The sequence below is a fragment of the Sus scrofa genome, chromosome 13, assembly GCF_000003025.6.
Source record: "Sus scrofa isolate TJ Tabasco breed Duroc chromosome 13, Sscrofa11.1, whole genome shotgun sequence".
Lineage (NCBI taxonomy): Eukaryota > Metazoa > Chordata > Mammalia > Artiodactyla > Suidae > Sus > Sus scrofa.
Genome location: NC_010455.5, coordinates 31331499 through 31358261, shown reverse-complemented (window position 1 = coordinate 31358261; position 26763 = coordinate 31331499). Strand labels below are relative to the sequence as shown.

Below are 26763 nucleotides of genomic sequence, written 5' to 3'. Positions count from 1 at the left end.
GGCGAGGGGCGGGGACCCGAGGAAGCCAGGTTAGCAGCCATAAAGCAATGCTGTGTTCCACGTGGCATTTCAGAGCGCTCCAGACTAGGGACCTGGAGAGGCAGGTGTAGCTTCCAAGAGCCTACAGCCCGGAAAACTGCTGCGGGCCAGCAAGGCAGGAAAGTTTGGCCTCTGCTCCTACTTTGCTCCTTTGTGGTGCTGCAAACAAGCAGATGGTGCCAGTATGTTTCATGAGTTAAAACTTGCTGATCGAACAGCTAAGGCTATTGTTCGGACTGCTGGCACCCTAGGCCCAGTCCAACTATCGTCCCCCTCACACTCCCCCCAACTGCAGGATTCCACGTGGTATCATCCCCGCCCCAGAGTCCTGAGAACGCTCTCTCTCTGCACGTCCTGGGCACCAAATTTTCATACCAAAATCCGGGACAGAGTTCAGAACTAGTGCTCCTGAATGGGGGACAAGAAATCCGCAAGCAGAAGCTAGAAGACGGAGCTTGGACAGCACCTTGGAGGGAGGGAGACGGGTGTGGGCGGTGTCTACAAGGAAGAGAGTAGAACGAGGGGCTGTGCATCTCTGCGTGCGGTTCAGCACCGTGGGCAGCACTCAGACTCCGCCCTCAATAAAGATGGCGGCAACAACTTCGTTATCCAGAGCTGCCATGCGCGACGGCCTGTACCACCGGATTTGGGGCTTCGGGGCGGAGGTGGAACGAACCATCGAAGGGGCCGGGAGCCATGTTGGAGCGGCGGGAGGCGGCAGCAGCGTCGGGGATGCTGTGGTGGGGGCGGCAAAAGCCGGCGCCGCAAGCCAAAGAGGCTCTGGCCGCGGAGTAGATGGTGCCCAGAGGGTGGCGGTGGCGCGGAACGACAAGCCGAGAGGCGGGAGACCAGGGCGGCGGCAGGGGCCCGGGTAGGGGCCAGAGCAGTGAGGCGGGCCCAAGGCCTGGACCCGGGCGGGAGACGGCGGAGGCCTTGTTGGGAAGCGGGGGTGATGGCGAGGCGGCAGCCGTGGTGGGGTCTCTGGGGGCCGATGACCCCGCTACTTCTGTTCCTTCTCCTCCTCTCTTTGTTCCCTCTTAGCCGGGAGGAGCTGGGGGGCGACGGGGGCCAAGACTGGGGCCCTGGGGTAGCTGCCGCTACGGGGCCAGGGGCGCGGATCGGTGGCGGAGCCTTAGCTCTTTGTCCCGAGCCTCCCGGGGTCCGAGAGGATGGAAAGCCTGGCCTAGGAGTCAAGGAACCTGTCTTCGTGGGGCTCCAAGGGGGAAGGCAAAGCACCCAAAACGGTCGAGGGCCCCCTGAGGAGCCGAGGCTGGTAGCAGAATTCGGGGTCCAGGCAGTTGGCAGCCGCGGGCGGGAGACTGGACAAGGACCAGGGTCCCTGTTATGCTGGCGCCCAGAGGTCTCCTCTTGCAGGCGGACAGGGCCCTTGCAAAGAGATAGCCTGTCGCCAGAAGCTCTGTCCCCAGGGGTCCCGGGCCCGGAAAACAGCTCTCCTTTCCCTTCGGACTTTCTGGTTCGGACCCGTGGTTCCCAGCCGGTATTCTCCCAGAGGAATACTGGGAGAGGCGCCCTCAAAAAAGTGGGAACCACGCGCTGCTGTGGGGAATTGTGGGCGCCGGGACGCAGAGGTCAGAGCGAGAGAACCGCGACATCCCGACCGGACCGCCCTCCTGGGGCTGTGGGATCTAGTCCCGTGCTGGATTCAGCACCTCGCACGGGGAGGACAGCTCTCGCGTCCGGTTCAGCACCGCGCGTGTCCCGGACAGCTCCCGAGCCAATGCCAGAGCGCATGCGCTCCCGAGGTCTCTTCCGCCGCCGCTTCCTCCCGCAGCGCCCCGGGCCGCGCCCCCCTGGGGTCCCGGCAGGGCCTGGAGCGTGGAGAATACCCTCAGCTGGCAGAGTCCGCCCCCGTCGCGCCGCGAACCACCACCCGCAGTTTCCGCAGTACAACTACCAGGCGCTAGTGCCCGAGAATGAGGCAGCAGGTACAGCGGTTCTACGCGTTGTGGCGCAGGACCCGGACGCAGGCGAGGCCGGGCGCCTGGTCTACTCGCTGGCTGCGCTCATGAACAGCCGCTCTCTGGAGCTGTTCAGCATCGACCCGCAGAGCGGCCTCATCCGCACAGAGGCCGCTCTGGATCGCGAAAGTATGGATCGACACTACCTGCGCGTGACAGCCCAGGATCACGGTTCGCCCCGCCTCTCGGCCACCACCATGGTGGCCGTTACAGTGACCGACCGCAACGACCACGCGCCGGTATTTGAGCAGGCGCAATACCGGGAGACGCTTCGTGAGAATGTGGAGGAGGGCTACCCCATCCTTCAGTTGCGTGCCACAGACGGTGACGCGCCCCCCAACGCCAACCTGCGTTACCGCTTCGTGGGGCCCCCGGCTGCGCGCGCTGCAGCCGCTGCCGCCTTCGAAATTGATCCTCGCTCGGGCCTCATCAGCACCAGTGGTCGCGTGGACCGAGAGCATATGGAAAGCTACGAGCTGGTGGTAGAGGCTAGCGACCAGGGCCAAGAGCCTGGGCCGCGGTCAGCCACCGTGCGTGTGCACATAACCGTGCTGGACGAGAACGACAACGCGCCCCAGTTTAGCGAGAAGCGCTACGTGGCACAGGTGCGCGAGGATGTGCGGCCCCATACGGTGGTCCTACGAGTCACGGCCACTGACCGAGACAAGGATGCCAATGGACTGGTGCACTACAACATCATCAGTGGCAACAGCCGCGGCCACTTTGCCATCGACAGCCTCACAGGTGAGATCCAGGTGGTGGCACCTCTGGACTTTGAGGCAGAGAGAGAGTATGCTTTGCGCATCCGGGCTCAGGATGCTGGCCGCCCACCGCTGTCCAATAACACAGGCCTGGCCAGCATCCAGGTGGTGGACATCAATGACCATACTCCTATCTTTGTCAGCACACCCTTCCAGGTCTCTGTCCTGGAAAATGCGCCCCTGGGCCACTCAGTCATCCACATTCAGGCAGTGGATGCAGACCATGGGGAGAATGCCAGATTGGAGTATTCCCTAACTGGTGTGGCACCTGATACACCCTTTGTGATAAACAGTGCCACTGGCTGGGTCTCTGTGAGTGGTCCCCTGGACCGTGAGTCTGTGGAGCATTACTTCTTTGGTGTGGAGGCTAGAGACCACGGCTCACCCCCACTCTCAGCCTCAGCCAGCGTCACAGTGACTGTGCTGGATGTTAATGACAATCGGCCTGAGTTCACAATGAAGGAGTACCACCTACGGCTGAATGAGGACGCGACTGTGGGCACCAGTGTGGTCAGCGTTACTGCTGTAGATCGTGATGCCAACAGTGCCATCAGCTACCAGATCACAGGAGGCAACACTAGGAATCGCTTTGCCATCAGCACCCAGGGGGGTGTGGGTCTGGTGACACTGGCCCTACCACTGGACTACAAGCAGGAACGCTACTTCAAGCTGGTGCTAACTGCATCTGACCGTGCCCTTCATGATCACTGCTATGTGCACATCAACATCACAGATGCCAACACTCACCGGCCTGTCTTTCAAAGTGCCCACTACTCAGTGAAGGTGAATGAGGACCAGCCAGTGGGTAGCACTGTGGTGGTCATCAGTGCTTCTGATGATGATGTGGGTGAGAATGCTCGTATCACTTACCTCCTAGAGGACAACTTGCCCCAGTTCCGCATTGATGCAGACTCAGGGGCTATCACACTGCAAGCCCCACTGGACTATGAGGACCAGGTGACCTATACACTGGCTATTACAGCTCGGGACAATGGCATCCCACAGAAGGCAGACACTACTTATGTGGAGGTGATGGTCAATGATGTGAATGATAATGCTCCACAGTTTGTGGCCTCCCACTACACAGGGCTGGTCTCTGAGGATGCCCCACCTTTCACCAGTGTCCTCCAGATCTCAGCCACTGACCGGGATGCTCATGTCAATGGCCGAGTCCAGTACACTTTCCAGAATGGGGAAGATGGAGATGGAGATTTTACCATTGAGCCCACCTCTGGCATTGTCCGCACAGTGAGGTGGCTGGATCGGGAGGCAGTGCCAGTGTATGAACTGACTGCCTATGCAGTGGACCGAGGTGTGCCCCCACTTCGGACTCCAGTTAGCATTCAGGTGACGGTGCAGGATGTTAATGACAATGCACCAGTCTTCCCGGCTGAGGAATTTGAGGTGCGAGTGAAGGAAAACAGCATTGTGGGCTCAGTTGTGGCCCAAATCACTGCAGTAGACCCTGATGAAGGCCCCAATGCCCATATAATGTACCAGATTGTGGAAGGGAACATCCCTGAACTGTTCCAAATGGACATTTTCTCTGGAGAGTTGACAGCACTCATTGACCTGGACTATGAAGCTCGCCAGGAGTATGTGATTGTTGTACAGGCTACATCAGCCCCTCTGGTCAGTCGGGCCACTGTGCATGTCCGCCTGGTCGACCAGAATGACAATAGCCCTGTGCTCAACAACTTCCAGATCCTTTTCAACAACTATGTATCCAACCGTTCAGATACCTTCCCCTCAGGCATCATTGGGCGCATCCCAGCTTATGATCCTGATGTCTCTGACCACCTCTTTTACTCCTTTGAGCGGGGCAATGAGCTGCAGCTGCTGGTGGTCAACCAGACCAGTGGGGAGCTTCGACTCAGCCGCAAGCTAGACAACAATCGCCCACTGGTGGCCTCCATGTTGGTGACTGTCACAGGTGAGAGGTGGGGGTTAATCAAGTGAGCCAGTGACCTCGGACCGTCAGGGGCTCCACTAGGCACCTCAAACCAAAGAGGGATTTCCAAGCCTTCCAAGAATCCCTTAAGTGCTAGATTCCTGCACCCTACAGGATCTGCCATAGACCTCACAGGTTAAGTTCATATAGTCTCTGCTTAGGGTCTTGGGCAGTCTGTACAGAACCCCAAAGATTCAGGGCATTAGCAGACCCCGTAAAGACTGTAAAGAACTGTCTGCTTGCTACTCTAGGGTTAGCCTCCCTCCCTCTAAAAGGCTGGAGGTCCCAGGAAAAGCCAGCATAGGCCAGTCAGTCCGCACCATACCTTTGTTCAAGTGAAGGGTTACTTTGATTCCAGTCGAACTCGACCCATCCATGGAGGAGACGGAGGCCAATAACTGAGTGGTCAGAAACAGCAGCTTACTCTGGCAGCTTTAGGCAGAAAGCAGACTCACATCGGCCTGGCTGCCATCAAAGGAGCTAAGGCCCTGCCCTTTGGGAAAATGTCCAGAGGGCTACCTTTCTCTTTTCCGTGGCCATGGCCCCAGGCTTCACAAACTGCTCCCTCATAGGAGGGTGAAGGCAGGAGAGGTTCTTGTAGTTCTGCCTATTGGAAACTGCATGGCTTGGGAGATGAGACAGACTTTACCAGCGCTCATTCTCCAATTCTGGAGCATGAATTCCTGGCACTGCCAAAGAAGGCAGGTCTTCATTCATCCCTTAATTCACTGGATAACCAACTTTATTGGCCACCCACTGTGTGCTGGGGGCTGGGGACAAGGCATATAAGCACCTCATCGTCAGTTCTAGGGGTGGCCACTGAAATTGCAGGACCCAAGTCTGGGGTGATGGACAGCTTGCTGATCCAAGAATACTGAGGAGGAAGTCAGGGGCCAAGACCCTCCTGGAGGGAGAGAGGTTGCTAACCTATGGTTCTAGGAGATGCAGTTGGGTGGTCACAGGGCTAAGGACTCTTCTAGTGCCCCTGGAAAGCAGCTGGTTGACCAGAGATAGGGGATGGGTGAATCCTGACCTAGAGGGATATTCTTGGAGGGGATGCTTTGCTGGTTCTTCAATCCTGGGGGATGAAGGGAAGGAAAGTCAGTAATCAGTGGCCCTGGCTCCTCTTTGTGTCCTGATTGGCCTGCTGACCTTGACAACTTGGGGAAGGGTGAGTTACTGATCAGTTAGGGACCTTCCTGTGTGCTGCTGGAGAAATGACTTGCTGACCCATGGGCACTGTCAGGGGAGGTGGGGTTTGGTTGACCCCTGGCTCAGGCCCTTCCCTGTGTTGGATGGAGGGGAGAGGAAGAAGCAACTTATTGATACCTTGATGTCGAAAGAGTTGGTGATCATGAGACGCAGGCCCCCTTGTGTCCTGCCAGGGTCAGCCTGACGACACAGAAGTGCTGGAGGACTGGGCAGTCACTGGCCTCAGCCCTCTTATGTCCCAGGAAGGGGCAATCACTGATCCCAGACTGACCACTTCCCTCATTTCCACCTGCAGATGGGCTACATAGTGTGACGGCGCAGTGTGTACTGCGTGTGGTCATCATCACAGAGGAGTTGCTGGCCAACAGCCTGACGGTGCGCCTGGAGAACATGTGGCAGGAACGCTTCCTATCACCGCTGCTGGGCCACTTCCTGGAAGGCGTGGCCGCCGTACTTGCCACCCCCGCTGAGGACGTCTTCATCTTCAACATCCAGAACGACACAGACGTGGGAGGTACTGTGCTTAACGTGAGCTTTTCTGCGCTGGCGCCACGCGGGGCTGGGGCTGGCTCTGCGGGTCCCTGGTTCAGCTCCGAGGAGCTGCAGGAGCAGCTGTACGTGCGCCGCGCTGCGCTTGCCGCCCGTTCACTCCTGGACGTGCTGCCCTTCGATGACAATGTGTGCCTGCGTGAGCCCTGTGAGAACTACATGAAATGTGTGTCGGTGCTGCGCTTTGACTCGTCTGCGCCCTTCCTGGCTTCCGCCTCCACGCTCTTCAGACCCATCCAGCCCATCGCAGGCCTGCGCTGCCGCTGCCCACCCGGCTTCACAGGAGACTTCTGTGAGACGGAGCTCGACCTCTGTTACTCCAACCCGTGCCGCAATGGTGGTGCCTGCGCTCGGCGCGAGGGTGGCTACACCTGTGTCTGCCGCCCGCGCTTCACAGGTGAGCCGGGGCCCGACCAGAGCAAGATGAACCTCAGGCAGAGCGTGGGACGGAAACTACAGTGCATGTGAGGATTGGGCATCAGTCCTGAGCCAACTGGAGTCGAGCTGGGCGCAGTTAGGCCGGAAACAGTAGAGCCCAGCACAGAGGGAGCCCAAGGCGGTGAAAAAATAAGAGACCTTGGAGGCGGTCCCAAAAGTCAGGGAGAGTGGGCGCAGCGCGATCATAGGAGGGGCGTGGTCTCACGCGGGGGCGGGGAGGGGCGGGGAGGGGGGCGGGAGGGGGCGTAGGTAGGGCGGAGTCGGACATAGTGGCGGCTCGCCCACTGCCAATTAGACTTTTCTGAGGTCTCTGCGCGGGTCTGGAGCATGTGGCCTTTGGAGGCGCCGGGTACCCTGGAGCAGTGGTCTGTTCTTGACCACTTCTGACCACGGCCTGACCCCCCAGGTGAAGACTGCGAGCTGGACACGGAGGCTGGTCGCTGCGTGCCTGGTGTGTGCCGCAATGGAGGCACGTGCGCTGACGGGCCTGACGGCGGCTTCCGCTGCCAGTGCCCAGCAGGCGGCGCCTTCGAGGGTCCGCGCTGTGAAGTGGCTGCGCGCTCTTTCCCGCCCAGTTCGTTCGTCATGTTCCGTGGTCTGCGGCAGCGCTTCCACCTCACGCTGTCCCTCTCGTAGGTGCCCGCCCGTATCTGCGTGCCCACACATGCTCCTTTCTACTTCCATGACCCTGATCCTCGCTGTGCCATCCTGGCGGCCCAGAGGACATTGCCCCCTCCCCTGACGCCCTGCCTGGCCTCTCCCGCAGGCCCCACCCTGTCGTATCACTTCCTCTCTCACCCTAGCCTGGGTGGGTGCCCCCAACCCTTCTTGTCACAGGGATGGTGGGTGTGAGGAGGGGTCCGGCACGTGACGCACCCCTTCCCACCCACCCAGGTTCGCCACGGTGCAGCCAAGTGGGCTGCTCTTCTACAACGGGCGCCTGAACGAAAAGCACGATTTCCTAGCCCTGGAGCTCGTGGCCGGGCAAGTTCGGCTCACATATTCCACTGGTGGGTGCCCCCAGAGGTCAAGCGTGGGGGCAAGTGGATGCATATGTGGGTGAGGTGGCTGGGGGGGCACAAGCCCCGAGGACACACCTGAACACATACCTTGACGCCCAACAGACAACAGTGAGAACCACTTTCCCTGTGGGGAAGCTCATCTCCCCAAGAAGTATATGCTTCTCCTACCTGTCCAAAGGCACTCTTGTCCAGCCAGTGTGGCTGTCAGTGGGAGGAGTAATCTGATGCACCTAGGGTCACTCTGGGAGTAGCTGTGCCTGCATGACCGGGGGAGGGAGGAATGTAGCAGCTCCAGACAAGCCTCCACACACATCCACTCCACAGGTGAGTCCAACACAGTGGTCAGCCCCACAGTTCCAGGGGGCCTGAGTGACGGGCAGTGGCACACAGTGCATCTGAGATACTACAACAAGGTGGGCACCACCCTTGGCATGGGAGTATGGGGGGGAGCTGGGATGCCAGGTTCTGCCCCTCAGGGGTCACCCTGGGGGTCCTGTTGAGTGGTGTGCCTGGGTCTCTAGCCCCGGACAGATGCCCTGGGGGGTGCTCAGGGCCCCTCCAAGGACAAAGTGGCTGTGCTGAGCGTGGATGACTGCGATGTGGCTGTGGCTCTGCAGTTTGGTGCTGAGATTGGCAACTACTCGTGCGCGGCTGCTGGCACACAAACAAGCTCCAAGAAGTGAGGCCCCCAGCCCCTGATTCCCAGCCCTTTACCCTACCAAACTCCTACCACCTACCAAACTCCCCATCTTCCCCCAAACCACCAGATTTCCCTCTTCCCACTAGGATGCTGAAGTCCTACTTCACGTTATCCCCTATCCCTGTGTTCTACCCCAGACCCCCTCTCCCACACACTCCCCAGGCACCCAGTCCCCTAAAGTCTCCACTCCCCTGGTCTCTCTAATGTCCCACATTCCCCTCCCCACCCCAACTCTTCACTTCTCTATCCCCTACTCCAGCCACCCCAGTTCCCCCTTTTTTCATCCTGGTCCTCAACCCCAGCCTTTTTCATCTTTCCCCTAGTTCCTTCTTCAGCCTCATCTTACCCTCCCCACTTAATCATCTTACCCTCTGAGCCCTACTCCCTCCATTTCCTATGGCCCCCCAGGAGCAAACCTTCCCTGGCCCCAGTCCCACCAATGACCTGGACCCCTGACCTCCAGGTCCCTGGACCTGACAGGCCCTCTGCTCCTGGGGGGTGTCCCCAACCTCCCGGAGAACTTCCCCGTGTCCCACAAGGACTTCGTTGGATGCATGAGGGATCTGCATATTGATGGCCGCCAAGTGGACATGGCAGGCTTCGTTGCAAACAATGGCACCATGGCAGGTAGGCCATGTCCGCATCATAGGGGAAGAGTGGAAGGCTAAATGGATTGACTCAAAACCTGACCTCAGGAGTTCCCATCTTGGCACAGCAGAAATGAATCCCACTAGGAACCATGAGGTTGTGGGTTCGATCTCTGGCCTTGCTCAGTGGGTTAAGGATCCGGTGTTGCCGTGAGCTGTGGTGTAGGTTGCAAACGCAGCTCAGATCTGGCATTGCTGTGGCTCTGGCGTAGGCTGGGAGTAACAGCTCCCATTAGACCCCCAGCCTGGCAACCTCCATGTGCCGTTGGTGCAGCCCTAAAAAAAAAGACAAAAGACAAACAAAACAAAACAAAACCTGACCTCAGCTGTATCTCCTTTTCTGGCAAGCACCATGCCACAGCCTAACCTTTAGGGCCTGACTCCTACCAGTTCCACCCTCTTAGAGAACATGGGGCTGAGATTATGGCCACTTTCAGCCCCTCTAAACCCCTGTGTTCTGACCAGCACTCATGCCTCTCCTTGTGCTCTCACATCCCTCATGTACCGTCCTCTCCTAGGCTGCCAGGCCAAGCTGCACTTTTGTGACTCAGGCCCCTGCAAGAACAGTGGCTTCTGCTCAGAGCGCTGGGGTGGCTTCAGCTGCGACTGCCCTGTGGGCTTTGGAGGCAAAGACTGTCGGCTTAGTGAGTGGGCAACCTGGGGCAGGAGGGGTCTGCAGAGTAAGTTCTTTTCCTAAGGGGTCTGTGACCATATTCTTTTTATCCCACCAGCCATGGCCCATCCCCACCATTTCCGTGGCAACGGCACACTGAGCTGGGACTTCGGAAATGACATGGCTGTGTCTGTGCCATGGTACCTGGGGCTGGCATTTCGGACGCGGGCAACGCAGGGGGTCCTGATGCAAGTCCAGGCTGGACCACATAGCACACTCCTCTGTCAGGTGTGTCTGTCCTTCTGACCCTCCTCTAGACCTGAGCTCTCAACCTCCAAAGCCACCAGCAACTTCCCTGTAGGTTCAGGCCTGGTCACATAGCATACTTCTCTGCCAGGTATACTGACTATACTCTGGACCCTGGTCCTTGACCTTCTTCCTCACCATATATCCTCTGCAGGTGCAGTGTACCAGCATAGCTCTTTTGTGCTACCGGCACCAATCTGCTGTCCCTGGTCCTGACCTCTGCCCCAACTTTATTCTCAGCAACACAGGGCCCCATGTGCTAGATTACAGCCTTGCCCCTGCTATTCTGACTTCTGATATTCTTGACCTCTGAGCCCCTTGATCTGACCTTCTGCGACTCCTAGCCCCAACCCAACTTGAGGTTCTGACCCTAGGGCTGTGCCTCTCTACCCGCAGCTGGATCGGGGGTTGTTGTCTGTGACGGTGACCAAGGGCTCAGGCCGTGCCGCCCACCTCCTTCTGGATGAGGTGACTGTCAGTGATGGCCGGTGGCATGATCTGCGGCTGGAGTTGCAGGAGGAGCCAGGTGGCCGGCGGGGCCACCATGTTCTCATGGTCTCATTGGACTTTAGCCTCTTCCAGGTCTGACTTCTAACCCTGGGTTGGTCCATTCTCAGTCTTCTGACCAGACCCACTGACCCTACCTTTAGTCCAGCTCCTCTCAGTTCCCTCCATTGCACATATTCTATTGTTCTTCCCCTAGCTCCCCTCCTCATGTTGTTGCTCAGAGCCCGCCCTGCTGGGCCCTCTTCTGGTCTCTGCCCTAATCTCCCATGATTTTGAGCTGGGTCAATTTCAGCATCTGTTTTCAGTTCAGGAGAGAGGGGCCTGTCCAAGCCTAGCTCTCGACTGAAACCTTCCTTTCACCCATCCCCCAGGCTCCAGGAGGTCCTCCATACTCATGCCCAGACCAGTCCCCTGACAGAGCATTGTCATGCAGGGCTAGGATGAGGCCAAGACTGGCACTGGTGCAGGCTATGGGCCAATCAGGTCCCCCCAACCCCCACCCCCAGAGCTGACTGTACCCTCCCCCCAGGACACCTTGGCAGTGGGGAGTGAGCTGCAGGGCTTGAAGGTAAAGCGACTCCATGTGGGAGGCCTGCCCCCCGGCAGTGAAGAGGAGGCTCCTCAGGGTCTGGTTGGCTGTATCCAGGTGGGGGTCAGCATGTGAACATGGTTATGGGGCATTAGGGTGAGTGGTTGGAGATCAGGGGTGTCTTGGGACCTGAAATGCTGCATTTACATAGGGATCGGCATGGGGGTGGTAGTAACCCAGAGCTGTCAGACAGGCCAATCCTTTCTGTGCTGTCGGAGGTGAGAGCCTAGCTTCGATTGTCAAGGGTCATTAGAGGCCTGATTAGGGGTCCCATAGGGGCACTGAATTGGGGATTTGGGGTCATGGTTTGGGTTTGTAGGGAGATTGCATGGCACGGGTCATTAGACCTGCTGGCTGACTGCAGGACTTGGGGCTGAGGTGCTTTGACATGGGTCTCACCCCTTGCTGGCTGTGTCCATAGGGGGTATGGCTTGGCTCCACGCCTTTGGGTTCCCCGGCCCTGCTTCCACCAAGCCACCGAGTGAACGTGGAACCTGGCTGTGTCGTGACCAATGCCTGTGCATCTGGGCCCTGCCCACCCCATGCCGACTGCCGAGACCTCTGGCAGACCTTTTCCTGCACTTGCTGGCCAGGTGGGGTCCTGGGGGAGCAGGGTAATCTGGGGTTCGTGGTAAAGACTGGGGGACCTGGAGAGCCTGGAGGAGGCAGGGACTGAGAAGGACAGGTGCCTGCTTCCTCCCATGCTCTGTGGCCAGTGTCCTGAGCTCCCTGACCCAACCTGCAGGTTACTATGGCCCGGGCTGTGTGGACGCCTGCCTCTTGAATCCCTGTCAGAACCAGGGGTCATGCCGGCACCTCCCGGGGGCCCCCCTTGGCTATACCTGTGACTGTGTAGGTGGCTATTTTGGGCACCACTGTGAGCACAGGTAAGGGGCTGGGGGCTGAGATGATGGAAAGAGCTGATGGAGGGTAGGGAGGGTCACTGAGATATTGGGGAGACATCTCATCTGGCTGTCCACCCCAGGATGGACCAGCAGTGCCCACGGGGCTGGTGGGGAAGCCCAACCTGTGGCCCCTGCAACTGCGACGTTCACAAGGGCTTTGACCCCAACTGCAACAAGACAAATGGGCAGTGTCACTGCAAGGTGCGCCTGGCTTTTGACCCCTGACCTTTTAACTCTTTCCTAGACATGATGTGTGATTCTTACCCAGCTTCCTAACCTCTGCCATCTGACTCGGGCCCTGACCTCCTACCCCTTTCCCATGACCTAACTGCCATCCCTTGCCCTTGACATCTAACCCCTCCCTTCCATTTGATTTGAGGCCTGTCTTCCTTCTGGCCTGGGAGCACTGCTCTCCTGACCCTTTGCTCTTGATTCCACTCATTCCCCAAGCCCTGACCTCTGACCTCAGGTCCCTTGACCCATTCTCAAACAGGAGTTCCACTACCGGCCACGGGGCAGCGACTTATGCCTCCCATGTGACTGCTACCCTGTGGGCTCCACCTCGCGTTCATGTGCACCCCACAGCGGGCAGTGCCCCTGTCGCCCAGGAGCCCTTGGACGCCAGTGCAACAGCTGTGACAGTCCTTTTGCAGAGGTGACAGCCAGCGGCTGCCAGGGTGAGCAGGCCCCACACAGCTCCGCATATGGAGAGCTGGCTCTAGCGCACTGCTTGCAAGTACCATGGCATGCTTGGCTCCTTGAGTAGGGACTCCGGGAGGCTTCTCTGAGGGAGACCGCTTACACCTAAGCACTCCCACACCTGCCCCAAGTATTTTGATGCCTTGTCACAGAATCTGCCAGGCCAGGTCCCATGAGGCCAGCTGGGGAATGGTGGGCAGTGGACCTGGGGTAGGTGGTGGGGAGCAAGGATATGGCAGTCACTTGCCCCCTGCCCCCTCCCCCGGCTGCCTGGCTCAGTGCCTCCTTCTTCCCTAGTGCTCTACGATGCCTGCCCCAAGTCTCTGAGATCTGGTGTATGGTGGCCCCAGACCAAGTTTGGCGTCTTGGCCTCAGTGCCCTGTCCTCGGGGGGCCCTGGGTGAGTATCTGGGAGGCAGGTGCCTCACTGAGGGTGGTGGCAGGCCTGTCTTCTGACTGCTGAAGCCACCTCTTTTCCTGAGTTGGTTGGCCTTGTTCCTACAAAGAGGTGGGAGTGGGATAGAGGGTCCATGTGGGCTCCTTACTACCTCTTAGGGGCTCTGGACCTTTCCCCACACCCTCATTGAGCTTCCATCTGTTTCTCTTGGCTTCTGGGCAGGATTGCGGGGTGCAGGTAAGGGGTACGTGTTTGCTCAGATGCGCTGCCCCCTCCCACTGCCAGAGCTTTTTGCAAGTCCCTCCTGCTGCCTGAAGTCCCTGCAGACCCCTCCCCACTGCTTGAGATCTCTAAGAGCTACTCCCAACTGCTTGAAGTCCCTGGAGGCCCCTTCCTGCTGTTTGAGGACCTGGGGGCCCCTTCTCTGATGCCTAAAGTCCTAAGAGACCCCTCTTCACTGCCTGAGGATGCTGAAGAGCCCTACACACACACTTCCAAAGGTCCTTATAGACCCGTCCTCAGTTCTCGAGGTTCTTGCAGACCTCTCCCTACTGCCTGAGGTCGTGAAAGACCCCTGCTGTCCGTCTGAGGACCCCATAGAACCCTCTCTGCTGCTTGAGGTCTCCACAGTGGCTGGACAGAGATTGTCTGTGTATGCATGCTCTTGTCTTTCTGTGCCTGTGCACGTGTCTGTGAGTCTGTGTTTCGGGGAGGGGGATCTGTGTCCTTGCTGGTGGGGTGGCTACAAACTTATCCTAAGGCCCAGGTAAAATCTCATTCAACTCTCATTCCAATCTCACACATAAGGGAGAGATGGCAGCAATGTCACTACTGGGGTGTTAAAATTTGTGTGACAACTTCCACCTCCACCTCATTTTGGTCACAAAGTACTCATTGGAGTTTGTGTGTGAGAGAGAGTGAGAGAGTGTTTTGTGTCCATGTGTCTGTCCTGGTCCATGCATCTCTTTGCAGATGTGAGGATTGGTGTATGTGCGCTTGCCATGGGCCATGTCTGTGAAGCTGTCCTGGGGTGTGTGTGTGTGTGTGTGTGTGTGTGTGTGCGCGCGTGCACACGCACACACATAGCCCTGCCCTTGTGTTCTCCTTTATGTCCTGGTGGTTCAAAGTGGTCCACAGGAGTTCCATGGTGGCGCATCAGGTTAAGAATCTGGTGGTGTCACTGCTGCACCTGGGGTCACTACTGTGGCTCAGTATGATCCCTGGCCCAGGAACTTCTGCATGCCACAGGCATGGCCAAAATAATAATAATAATAATAAGGTCCACGGACCCCCATCAGAAATTGACTGACAAGCCCCTGGGGGCTTGCCATGGATACCTACTATCTGGTCTTTGCCTCAGAGCTCCCCTGGAATAGGGAGGGTGCTGCAATCACCTTCTCAGCCAAAGCATCCAAGCCCCAGGCCTGATCAGGGGTTGCCTGCCCCCAGGTGCTGCCGTGCGGCTATGCGATGAGGACCAGGGTTGGCTGGAGCCCGACCTCTTCAACTGTACCTCTCCCGCCTTTCGAGAACTCAATCTGCTAGTAAGACTGCCCAGACCTTGCCCTGCACTCAAAACTGGCCCTGGCCCCAGCCTCAGCCTCCCCAGTGGTGGGCCCTGGATGTCTGTCCCAGTCTTTGACCTCCTGGGCTCTTCCTGGTCACCCTTTAATCCAGCCAAGCCCTTCTTCCTGTGAGGCTTTTGAAAAAGGCCTAAGGGACCTCACAGTGACCACCCCCATCTTTGTCCTGACAGCTGGATGGCCTCGAGCTGAACAAGACAGTTCTGGATACTGTGGAGGCCAAGAAGCTGGCTCAGAGGCTGAGGGAGGTGACCGGCCACACTGACCACTACTTTAGCCAAGATGTCCGAGTCACTGCCCGCCTGCTGGCCCACTTGTTGGCCTTTGAGAGCCACCAGCAGGGCTTCGGGCTGACAGCCACACAGGATGCTCACTTCAATGAGGTGGGGCTGCACCCTGATTTCTTGATCCCCTGGCCCTGGACTCCCCTGCCCCACTGCTCAGGCCCCTTCTGACCCTGGGGAAGTGAAGGCCCTGGACACTCTCTTTCCTTTTGTCCCCTCCGGACCCACCTCTTTGCCTGCTGTGGGCCCCTCTGAGTGCCTGGTAGACCCCTCAGGCTTGCCCTGCCCCTCACACATCCTTACCTGGCTGGGTCCACTTTCACCTCCTTCCTCCCAGAATCTGCTGTGGGCCGGCTCTGCACTGCTTGCTCCAGAAACTGGGGACTTGTGGGCAGCGCTGGGGCAACGGTCCCCCGGGGGCTCCCCTGGCAGCGCAGGACTGGTGCAGCATCTGGAGGAGTATGCAGCCACACTCGCGAGGAATATGGAACTCACGTACCTGAATCCTGTGGGGCTGGTGACTCCCAACATCAGTATGTGGAGGGTGGGGTGAGGTGGGGCAGGGGCTGTGAAGGGCAGTGACCTGGAGATCTGAGGGCCTTGGGGAGAATGCTAGTGGTAGGAGGCTGTGCTGCCACCTTCCATGCTTTGCAGGGTTGGGCTCTGCCACAAGTAGCAAGAAGGCTATAGGCTGTGGGACTTGGGGAAAAGATGGGGAAAGGAGGGAGGGGGACCCTCAGTGTGCAGAGGAGATCCTTGGTTGGTCTCACCTGCCTTCCTCCCGGCAGTGCTCAGCATCGACCGCATGGAACACCCCAGTCCCACGCGGGGGACCCGCCGCTACCCTCGTTACCACAGCAACCTTTTCCGGGGCCAGGATGCCTGGGATCCTCACACGCATGTGCTACTACCTTCCCAGGCCCCACGGCCGTCCTCACCTGAAGGTGAAAGCCCTGGGGTGACTCCTGGGTCAGGTCCTGTTTCCCTGCCTATCCCACACCCTGACTCTGATACCATGTTGTCTTCCTATCAGCTCTCCCCTTGCCAGACCCCCACCTCCACGTCAGATCCCCGCTTGAGACCTTCTCGTGCCAGCCCTCCACCCCACACCTTGCCAGACCCTCTCCCTCACCACAGATGACCTCTCCCAGGCCTTGATATTCAGAGTCCCCAGCCCTGGGAGGCCCACATGTCCTTCATGGGCTCCTGCTCCCCGCACCCTCTCCCTCCCTGCTTCTGCACCTTCAGGGAAGAGATTCTCATGCTTGATGCTGGGTTGGGTTCAGAGCTGGGTTTGTGGGTGCTCAGGGCCAGAGATCACTGACAGTAATTCCTTCCCCTCCTCTGGCAGTTTTGTCCACAAGCAGCAGTACGGAAAACTCCACCACCTCGAGTTTGGCTCCCCCACCGGTGCCGCTGGACCCGGAGCCTGAGCCTGGGATCTCCATTGTTATCCTCCTGGTTTACCGCACCTTGGGGGGGCTGCTCCCCGCCCAGTTCCAGGCTGAGCGCCGGGGTGCCAGGTACGAGTAGAGTTACTCCCAGGCCCCTAACCCCTGGGCCTCCTGCAAGCTTCTGCCCAACCTTGCAACCCCTTTGTGGTGTACAGATGAGCAGGTTCCCAAGCATACAGAGGCCCTCCTGCCTACAGCTCCGGCAGCTTTGTCCGTGCTGGGCTTCATGTGAATCGTGTTGTCCAGAGTAGTAGAGTAGTAGAGTAGTAGAGCCACGGCTGGGGCCAGTCACATGAGGAATATGGGAGCCAGGGACAGACAGGCACACTGGCTGATAAAAACAGGCAAAAACAGGCTGACTGAGAGAGGTCTACCTGGGGGTGGCGGAGGGTGCTTTGAGGCCCTCTGTAGCTGCTCATACTGCAGACTTGTGTGGGCAGTGGATCCTAAGCCCCTTGGCTACATTTCTTTAGAACCAAGCCATGCACTCCTGGTCTTGAAGCAGCTCAGCAGAGGCTTGAAGGGGTTCTCAGAAAGAGTATCCACTCTGGGGCATCCCAGACTCTGGGTTGGCCATGGCAGGAGGCATGAAGACAGTGAGGTGGCCGGTCAGAGCCTGGGGAGTTCAGCAATGTCCAAGCCCAGGTGGGCTGTCTCTTCAGGCTTCCCCAGAACCCTGTTATGAACTCCCCGGTGGTCAGCGTGGCTGTGTTCCATGGGCGCAACTTCCTAAGGGGTGTCCTGGAGTCCCCGATCAGCCTTGAGTTCCGCCTGCTACAGACAGCGAATCGCAGCAAGGCCATCTGCGTGCAGTGGGACCCACCTGGCCCGTGAGGACCTTCATTCTGGAAACCCTTGGGCCCCCTGGTAGCCCCTGGGAGGCCCAGCCTACCCCTGGGGCCCCCGCCAATGCCCCTGTGTACCCAGACCTGTGATGAATGCCATTCCCCAACTCCAGGCACCCTTGACCCCTCCCACTACCTCTCGCAAACCCCTACCTGGTGATGGGGCACTCCCCAGAGGGGCTGGTAGGTCTGACTGCCCTGTGGCCACAGGGCGGACCAGCATGGCATGTGGACAGCACGGGACTGTGAGCTGGTGCACAGGAATGGTTCCCACGCACGGTGTCGCTGCAGCCGGACGGGCACCTTTGGGGTCCTCATGGATGCCTCTCCCCGTGAGGTGGGGCTGTGTTCAGAGGCCCAGGGAAGTGGGAGGGTCAAAGGGCAGGGGTGCCCAACACCCCAGTGACCATACCTGTCCCCACAGCGGCTAGAGGGCGACCTGGAGCTGCTGGCTGTGTTCACCCACGTGGTCATGGCAGTGTCTGTGGCTGCACTGCTTCTGACTGCGGCCATCCTGCTGAGCCTACGCAGCCTCAAGTCCAACATACGTGGGATCCATGCCAACGTGGCTGCTGCCCTGGGGGTGGCAGAGCTCCTCTTCCTGCTGGGGATCCACAGGACCCAAAACCAGGTGCAGGGTCAGGGCCAGGGGACCTGGGTCCTGATGACCTCACCGGGCCCAAGAAGGCCTGGGGCCAGAGTTCAGGGTCAGAGGTCAGGGGTTCTCAGGTTGGGGCTAGGGTTTGGGGCAGGATGCTGGGGTGGTTTAGGGGTCAGAGGCTGGGCGAGGGGGGAGCGGTCCTGATGCCCCCTCCCCTGCCTTCAGCTGGTGTGCACCGTGGTCGCCATCCTCCTGCACTACTTCTTCCTCAGCACCTTCGCATGGCTCCTTGTGCAGGGGCTGCACCTCTACCGTATGCAGGTCGAGCCACGCAACGTGGACCGTGGTGCCATGCGCTTCTACCATGCCCTGGGCTGGGGCGTCCCTGCTGTGCTGCTGGGTGAGGACCTTGCTCAGTGACCTCGGTCCATCACATGGCTTGACCCCTGCCTCTGCACCCAGTCCTGATCATGACCCCAACCTCAGATCCCTGTCCCATTTGCTCAGGGAGGAGCTTGCTTGGCTCCCACCCCCAGCCTCTCCCCATATGTGAGGGGCTCAGCAGCTCTAGAATATACCCCATTCATCCCATCCCTTCTCCCCCACAGGCCTGGCTGTTGGCCTGGATCCTGAGGGCTATGGGAACCCTGACTTCTGCTGGATCTCAGTCCATGAACCTCTCATCTGGAGCTTTGCAGGCCCTGTTGTCCTTGTCATCATGGTGGGTGTCTTCCACTTAGTCCTACCTTGTGCTCTCTTTCAGGTGGGGGGTGGCCCTGTAGCGGGTGTGGTGGTATCAGGTGAGGGGGCTCCAGGCGGCAGTCTGCCTGCTTCCTGGGCTCTGCCTCCATTTCTGTAACTGCCCAAGTGGCATGAATGTGGGAGGTATGAGGTCAGAGACTGCTTCTCCCTGCCTCTGCCTCTCTGTGTCTCCATCTCAGTCCCTCTCTTATTCCCTATCCTTGACTTTTTCTGTGAGTTTCTGTGTCTCTGTTTTTGATTTATGTCTTGGGAGGGAGGGTTCCTCACTGGTTCTTTCTCTGTCTGAGTCTTAATCTCCCTCTCTCCCTCTCTTTCTTTCTCTCACTTTCTCTGTCTCTCTCTGACCTGCCCTTGCTCCACATGTCTGGCCATGGGTCCAGATGAATGGGACCTTGTTTCTCCTCGCTGCCCGCACATCCTGCTCCACTGGGCAGAGGGAGGCCAAGAAGACCTCTGTGCTGTGAGTTGGCTGGCTGGGGGGGTTGGCGGTTTTTCAGAATGGCAGCCCTCTCCTGGGTGGGGTCTGGGGTGCCCAGAGCATCCTGGTGCAGGCTGGGCTCCAGATTCTGGGCAGGGGATGAAGTCACACCTGCTCTGGCCTTCGGTTCCTCTTTAGTGCCCTTGCCTTACTCTGGCCCCACACAGGCTTCTGCCCTGCCTTCTCTCCAGAGTCCCCATGGCCTGGGTGGCTTACTTTGCCCCCTGTGCCACGTGTTCCCACCTACCTTCCCTGTTTTCTCTCATACCCCACCCCCACTTCCTGTGTGCTTCCTCATGGCGCCCTGAGTACTCTCTTGGTTCCTTCTGTGACCTCTCTTCTCCCCTAGTGTCCTCCTGAGACCTCCATGTTTCTATGTGAGTTCCTTTCCTTCCATGTTCCCTGTGTACTTTTCATGACCTCTGTGTGTCCTTACATGTCCCCCTTGTGAGCCCCGCATGACCCTCGTGTGTCCTGTGTCCTTTCACATTCCTGCGGCAGGACCCTTCGCAGCTCCTTTCTGCTCCTTCTACTGGTCAGTGCCTCCTGGCTCTTCGGGCTCCTGGCAGTCAACCACAGCATCCTGGCCTTCCACTACCTCCACGCTGGACTCTGTGGGCTCCAGGTAACTCTGGCTCCCCTCCCTTGCTTTGGACCAGATGGGGCTCTCTGGAAGGGTGAGGCACAGGGCCTTGACCTTAGGCCCAGAGCTGACTCCCACCAGATACCTTACACCAGAGTGGTGCTGATGCTGGATTGACCTTCACCAACACTGAGGTGTCCGGCCTCTTGCTGGTCCACACAGTCCTTCACGGCCTTCAGTCCCTCATGCCACTCTGTCCTCTCATTGCCTCTGCTGACTTTCCCCGACTCCCTTACTGGGTCACCCCTTGGGCTCCTCACTGACCCACTCTCATCTACAATGACTGATCCCCCTTGCTGACCCTCAGTGACTTACACCGGCCCTAACTGACCCTCTGGTGGCTCTGCTCTGGCCTCTGACTCATTTCTGATCTCTCATTGACCTTCACTGATCCTTGCTGACCCGCAGGGCCTGGTGGTACTGCTGCTGTTCTGTGTCCTGAATGCAGATGCTCGGGCTGCCTGGACACCGGCCTGTCTGGGCAGGAAGGCTGTGCCTGAGGAGGCCAGGCCAGCGCCTGGGACGGTGAGGGCCTCTCAGGGGTGGGAAGTCTGGGGGCGGTGGCCCAGGAGGCCAGGGTTTGAGGCTTTTCCAGGGCTACTCACCCTCCGGTCCCCACCACCTCCCCCAGGGGCCCGGGGCCTACAACAACACAGCCCTCTTCGAGGAGAGCGGCCTCATTCGTATCACCCTCGGGGCCTCCACCATCTCTTCGGTGAGCAGTGCCCGCTCTGGCCGGACCCAGGACCAAGACAGCCAGCGGGGCCGCAGCTACCTCAGGTGAGGGGAGGGGCCTCCTTGTGAGGGGACCCGCCCCACCTTACCAGGGGTGGGCATTACCAGGTCCTCAGGGGCAGCTTCAGCTGTCTCGGCCATCTGGGCCTCTGCTGCTCCCTCCACCCCAGATGCCTCCTGCCACACACCCAGGAATGCCTTCAGAGCCATTCCACATGCAGCTGGCTGTGTACTCACTGATGCCCCTTCCTCCAAAGCACCTCATCACATCCCTCTTTGATGTGGGGGGGGGCTCCTGCATTTCCAGGGACAATGTCCTAGTTCGACATGGCTCTGCTGCCGACCACACTGACCACAGCCTCCAGGCTCACGCTGGCCCCACTGACCTGGACGTGGCCATGTTTCATCGAGATGCTGGTGGAGGTGGGGGCCTGGGCCAGGGAGGAGGGAGGTAGAGGATCGCTCCCCGACTTCCCTTTGTTCTGCCCCAAATTGAGAGCAGCAGCTGACTGCACTGGGGCGAGCTCCCCCGAGGTCACTGCCCTAGGAAGCACCTCCCACCCAGCCCTGGGTCTCCTGGCAAGTCCCAGCCTTTCTGTTCCTACCCCAACTCCAAGCTCTCCCCAAGTCCCCCTTTGCTGTAGTCTTCCTCACGACCCCCAAATCCCTTGCCTTCCCAAGCCACTGCTGTGCCTTCCTCCTGACCTTCCCAACTCCAGGCGCAGACTCCGACTCTGACAGTGACCTGTCCTTGGAGGAGGAGAGAAGTCTGTCCATCCCGTCCTCAGAAAGTGAGGACAATGGCCGGGCACAGGGGCGTTTCCAGCGTCCACTCCACCGGGCAGCCCAGAGTGAGAGGCTCCTTACCCACCCCAAAGGTGATGGGGCCCTCTGACCCCCTGAGTGACCAAGAGATACCCCATATTCCACTTGGGTGTGACCCAGGAACTGCGCTACCCCCTGAGGATTCCTGGGCCCAACTTCCTGGGAACCTGGGGTCAACACTGAGCCCAGCCAGCCTCCTAGCAGAGTTCTGCTGGCTGGAGACCTAGGTGTGGCCCTGGCAACAGAAGAATGAGGTCAGGGATATTACAGGGTGATAGTCATCCATCCAGCCCCTTCTCTTCCCTGAGGGCTGAGGTTCTGCCCGGTCTTCTTGACTCCTTAGCCATCAGGTTCCCCCACCTCCAGTCTCTGTCCACCTCTAGTCAAGAGTAGGGGGAGTCCATCAGTAGCCCCCTCCCTGTATGGGTCCACTGATCTCTGGGAGACACCCTCCTACTCCTACTTCTGCTCCATGAGAACAGCCCATGATTTTAGGAGTCACTAGGGTTAGGGGACCAGTGAATCTGGATCAAAGGCATCTTGAGTCACTGGGGTCAACCCAGAGGCTCCTATAACCTGTCCTGGCTCCACAGATATGGATGGCAATGACCTCCTGTCCTACTGGCCAGCCCTGGGGGAGTGCGAGGCTGCTCCCTGTGCTCTGCAAACCTGGGGCTCCGAGAGGCGCCTGGGGCTGGACACCAGCAAGGATGCAGCCAACAACAACCAGCCAGACCTGGCCCTGACCAGTGGAGATGAAACCTCCCTGGGCCGGGCCCAGCGCCAGAGGAAAGGTATGGATCCCTGACCTTGGCCTGTACTTCAAGGACCCTGGGGACTGCTCCTGCCTCGACCCAGGGGATTTCATCCTCCTAATCCGGATAGCCTCACAGGGATCCTGGGAGCATCTCTCTCTGATGTGGGGGTTTTCTGCTCCTCTGCACTGCTTAATTTTCCCCAGGGACTGCCCTGTCATGACCTGGGACTTGTCTGCCCACCCCCGCATACCCTGGCCTGTATCTCAGAGACTCCAGGGATCACTTCGGGCTCAACCCAGTGCATTCCCTCCTGCCCCCAATCCCAGTCTGCTTTGTGGGGACCCTAGGAGCTGCTGTGCCTCAAAGCTCAGAACTTCTGCTCTAACTTGGAATGTTTCTGCTTTACATGGACCAGAAGAGGTTGTCCCTGGTCCAACTCGAGAGGTTTCTGCCTTCACCGCTGTATCATAGGGACCCCAGGGACCATTCCTGCCCTATCCCTGGGGACTCCCAGCCCTTTGACCCTGGCCTACATTACCAGGACCTGGGGGCTGCCCCTCCTCTGGCCTACCCCTGCATTACAGGGACTTAGCCCTATCTGGGATTGCCAGGAGCTGCCTCTGCACACACACCCCCAAAGGACTTCTGCCCCTAAAGTGTCACAGGGATTGCAGAGGGTGCTACATACCTAGACCCAGAGAGTTCCTGGGTGCCCATAGACACCCTGTCTCCCATTTGCTCTTCCCACAGGTATCCTGAAGAACCGACTGCAGTACCCACTGGTGCCACAGACTCGGGGCACCCCTGAATTGTCCTGGTGCCGTGCAGCCACCTTGGGCCACCGAGCGGTGCCAGCTGCCTCCTATGGTCGCATCTATGCTGGAGGGGGCACAGGCAGCCTTTCACAGCCAGCCAGCCGCTACTCCTCCCGAGAACAGCTGGACCTGCTCCTCCGACGGCAGCTGAGCCGTGAGCAACTGGAGGAGGCCCCTGCCCCTGTTCTGCGTCCCCTAAGTCGGCCAGGTTCCCAGGAACACCTGGATGCCATGCCAGGCCGCCTGGAGCCCAGGGATCGGGGCAGCACCCTGCCACGGAGGCAGCCACCCAGGGACTACCCTGGCACCATGGCCGCCTGCTTCGGGTCACGGGATGCGCTGGACCAAGGGGCGCCCTGCGAGTGGTTGAGCACACTGCCCCCGCCCCATGGTGTCCAGGACCTTGACCCACAGCCCCCGCCTCTGCCCCTGTCTCCCCAGCGGCAACTCTCAAGGGACCCCCTCTTGCCATCCCGGCCCCTGGACTCTCTGTCCAGGAGATCGAACTCAGGGGAGCGGCTGGACCACGTGCCTAGCCAACACCCCTCACGAGAAGGCCTCGGGCCACCCCCACAGCTGCTCAGAGTTAGGGAAGACCCAGCCAGTGGCCCTAGCCCCTCCACAGAGCAGCTGGACATTCTCTCCTCTATCCTCGCCTCCTTCAACTCCTCAGCTCTTTCCGTGCAATCCTCAAGCACGCCCTCGGGCCCTCACACTACTGCCACGCCTTCTGCCACAGCCTCTGCTCTTGGGCCCTCCACGCCACGCTCTGCCACGTCCCACAGCATCTCGGAGCTGTCACCGGACTCAGAGTAAGCAGGGTCCAGCCATATGCTCACACCCCCATCAGTTTAGGGCAACCTCCCATGCACCCTGCCCTGTATTCTGCCAAAGGATGGGGTGGGGGTGGCAGATGGTATGGGCTACCCCAGGCTCAGCACAGCCATGGGGCCATAGGCTGAGGACAGAAAAATCTGGCAGCAATGGGGTGGTTAACAGGCCCTTGCTCATTGTATGGTGGAGGTCTGTACCTCCTGGACTAAAGAGGAGAGCAGGGTGCCTTCCAAAGGGCTTGAACTAGTGGAGGGGGGAAGGCAGGAGCCATGGCCTATCAATGGGAGGTAGCCTAGTATATGGGAAGGGCAGGGAGGAGAAGAGGAGTCTTTGCCTGGGAGGCTTTGCTTACGGAGCAGTATGGGATAAGGAGGGGTCAGAAGTAATGCCAGGATATATATCCTACTGTGGCCTAGGACACAGAGGAATTGAGTTGGGACCTGCTGCATCTCAGGTGCCTGTAGGGTATTTATAGAGTAGGGGATGACAGACATACCCAGAAAGCAGAGAGGGAGTGGGGAGGAACCAGGAGTTACCAGGCCTTGGAAACCAAAAGCAGAATTGAGTTTCAAGGAGGAGGAGCAGCTAGGTCAGGCTCTGGGGAGGTCTGTAGGGTGAGAGAAGGCTTTGGAGGGAAGGGGACCCCAGGAGTAGGGCAGGAGACCAATAAAAGCTGAGCAGAGTTGGGGGAGGAGACAGGATGGAGAGAGGGGTGGGGATTGAGGGGCCTGGTGCCCAGGGCTCTGTACCAAGTCTGAACATAGTAGATGCTTGCTAAGTTTAGAAAAAAGACATAGGTGGCCAGCCCAGGGGTCTTGCTGCTGAGTCTGAGGGTCTAGAATTGGCAAAGGGCTCTGAGAGCACCAGGGTGGGCATAAGGACCCTAGGGACTGAGAGGCCAAGGTGATGCGGGCGGTGGTGGAGGAGTCCAGAGGCATCTGACTCTTAGCAATCACCTTGATCTCCACATTCAACTCTGCAGAGTTCCCAGAAGTGAGGGCCATTCCTGAGGGGCAGGCGTGCGGATGAGGAACAGCCAAGGCAATGGAGGATTTGGGCTGACAGAAGAGACTCCAGGAGTCAGGGGCTGATCCCAAGGCAGCCTCCTACACCCTGCCCCCCACCCCCACCCCAGCTTTCCCTGTTGCTGCAGCGCTGAGGTTCTGTGCTCATCTGTGAGCATGTGAGCAAGCGTGTAATAGGTGCACAGAGCGAGGGAGCTGAAGGGAGGACTTTTATATGTTTTGTACCTTTGTAACCAGAGAAATATGCTTATGTTATTTTTCAGCTTTTCTGTCTCCCGGGGTTCTGAGGCTGGGCTGGGAGGGGGAGGGGGACAGAGGGAATGAGATGAGAGTTTGGCCCCATTTGGGTCCCTAGCAAATTATATGCTCTCTCCTCTCATCTTACTGGGGTGGATTCAGACAGGAGGGGTAAATGCCAACACCCCACCCCCCACCGCCCCGGTTGATCTGAATATTGTCTGGGCCCAAAGTGCAGAATTGATCTTTGCTTTTTCTCAGATGTCCCAAGGGCCAAACTTCTGAGACTGGGGGGTTGGTGTTGGAAGCAGGTGTCCTCTGACCTCTTCACAGGGGCTCGCTCATGCCACCCCTCCCCGTGGATGTGTGTGTTTATTATGTGGAGTCCCTGCCACTTACTGCCTTATGACCCAGGACTAATGCTGTGGGGCGCTGGTGGAGCAGCATATGTCATGTTTACAGAGCAAGGCTTCCCTTTCTCCCTTGGGGAGGGGCTCAGGCCTCAATTCAGACATTTCCCCAGAGGGTGGATGGAGGGGACATAGCCCCTGCCCCTGCTGTGAGCAAAAGGTGTCCGAGGTGCCATTTGATTCCCTGACACTGTTCCCTGCTGGAGTTTATTCTGAAGGGTGGGGTAGGAGGGGGAGCAAAGGGAACAGAAACAAGGGAATCAAAGACTCAGAATGTAGGTGCCACTGCCTCCCATGTTTACAGGAGCCTCCCTGGCCCTCGGCACCCGGGCTGCAAGAAGTGACTCAGTAACATCCCTCCTTTATTCCCTAGTAAAGGGAAAAATGACTGTTAGGACTCTGTTCACAAACTCTCACTTTTATTACTTTGATGTCCAGAATTGGGGATTTTAAATTTTGTTACTTTGTTTACACATCAAGATTTAAAAAATTTTTCAACTTTGTTTACAATTTCAGACTTTGAACTTTTGTACTTTGTTTACAGTTGAGAATGTTTTTTTCCCTTTGTTTACAAGAGAAAGGTAGAGAAAGTGGGAGAGGGGCTTGAAGGATCCACCTGTGAGGACCTTGAACCTGGCCATCTTGAGGGGTTTCTAACCCCTAGCCCTCCCAGGCCAGAGGTCAGCCCTGAGTCCCCTGTTGAACAGCAAGCCCAGAAAGCCCCCAGAGTAGGCATCCCTTTACCACTGGGAACAGTGGTGGCGCAGGGTTGTGGAGGGTACATGCAGACCCCTCCCTCCTTCACTCATACTCTTGGGAGGCAGTCTCCAAGGAGATTAAAAGTTCTGCTTTACTGACTGGTGCCAAATCCCGCCAGCCAGGACTCCAGCTCTCCTTACCCAGAGTGACCTCAGCCCATGAAGGGTTGAGGAGCCTGCTGTGGGGAGAGTGGATTGTCCTTGCTATGTCCTAGGTTCTATAGAGGCCCCTCTCTGTCTGGGGGTCCCCCCTCCAGCCCAGTGGCTCCTTTTCCTGTCTGTGTAAATTGTTCCGTGAAGCCGCGCTCTGTTTTGGGAATAAACTTCTATAGAAAATGGTTATTGCCTCTTTCTGTTTGGGGGTGGGGTGGGTAGCAGGATGACTATGATTCAGACCAGGCTG

General features: G+C 58.5%; 1 protein-coding gene across 3 annotated transcripts; it reads left to right on the top strand.

Moving 5' to 3' along the window:
• CELSR3 (cadherin EGF LAG seven-pass G-type receptor 3) lies at positions 888-26699 on the top strand. Of its 3 annotated transcripts, XM_021070639.1 has the most exons (36): positions 888-4712; positions 6238-6888; positions 7336-7561; positions 7824-7939; positions 8276-8364; positions 8473-8630; positions 9115-9278; positions 9817-9942; positions 10030-10199; positions 10614-10799; positions 11254-11370; positions 11735-11906; positions 12059-12200; positions 12299-12419; positions 12712-12895; positions 13215-13316; positions 13536-13550; positions 14763-14857; positions 15070-15279; positions 15518-15713; positions 15969-16124; positions 16532-16703; positions 17297-17464; positions 17690-17816; positions 17904-18110; positions 18306-18480; positions 18689-18801; positions 19223-19302; positions 19822-19945; positions 20372-20488; positions 20595-20743; positions 21006-21121; positions 21418-21576; positions 22117-22317; positions 23032-23908; positions 24913-26699. In XM_021070639.1, exons 1-36 carry the CDS (start codon positions 992-994, stop codon positions 24938-24940), a joined length of 9930 nt encoding a protein of 3309 aa, XP_020926298.1. In that variant the 5' UTR covers positions 888-991; the 3' UTR covers positions 24941-26699. The 3 variants fall into 3 exon arrangements, with proteins under 3 accessions (XP_020926298.1, XP_020926299.1, XP_020926300.1); XM_021070640.1 differs by lacking the exon at positions 13536-13550 and having other exon boundaries at positions 24913-26697; XM_021070641.1 differs by lacking the exons at positions 19223-19302; positions 21006-21121; positions 21418-21576; ... (1 more) ...; positions 23032-23908; positions 24913-26699 and having other exon boundaries at positions 20595-20736.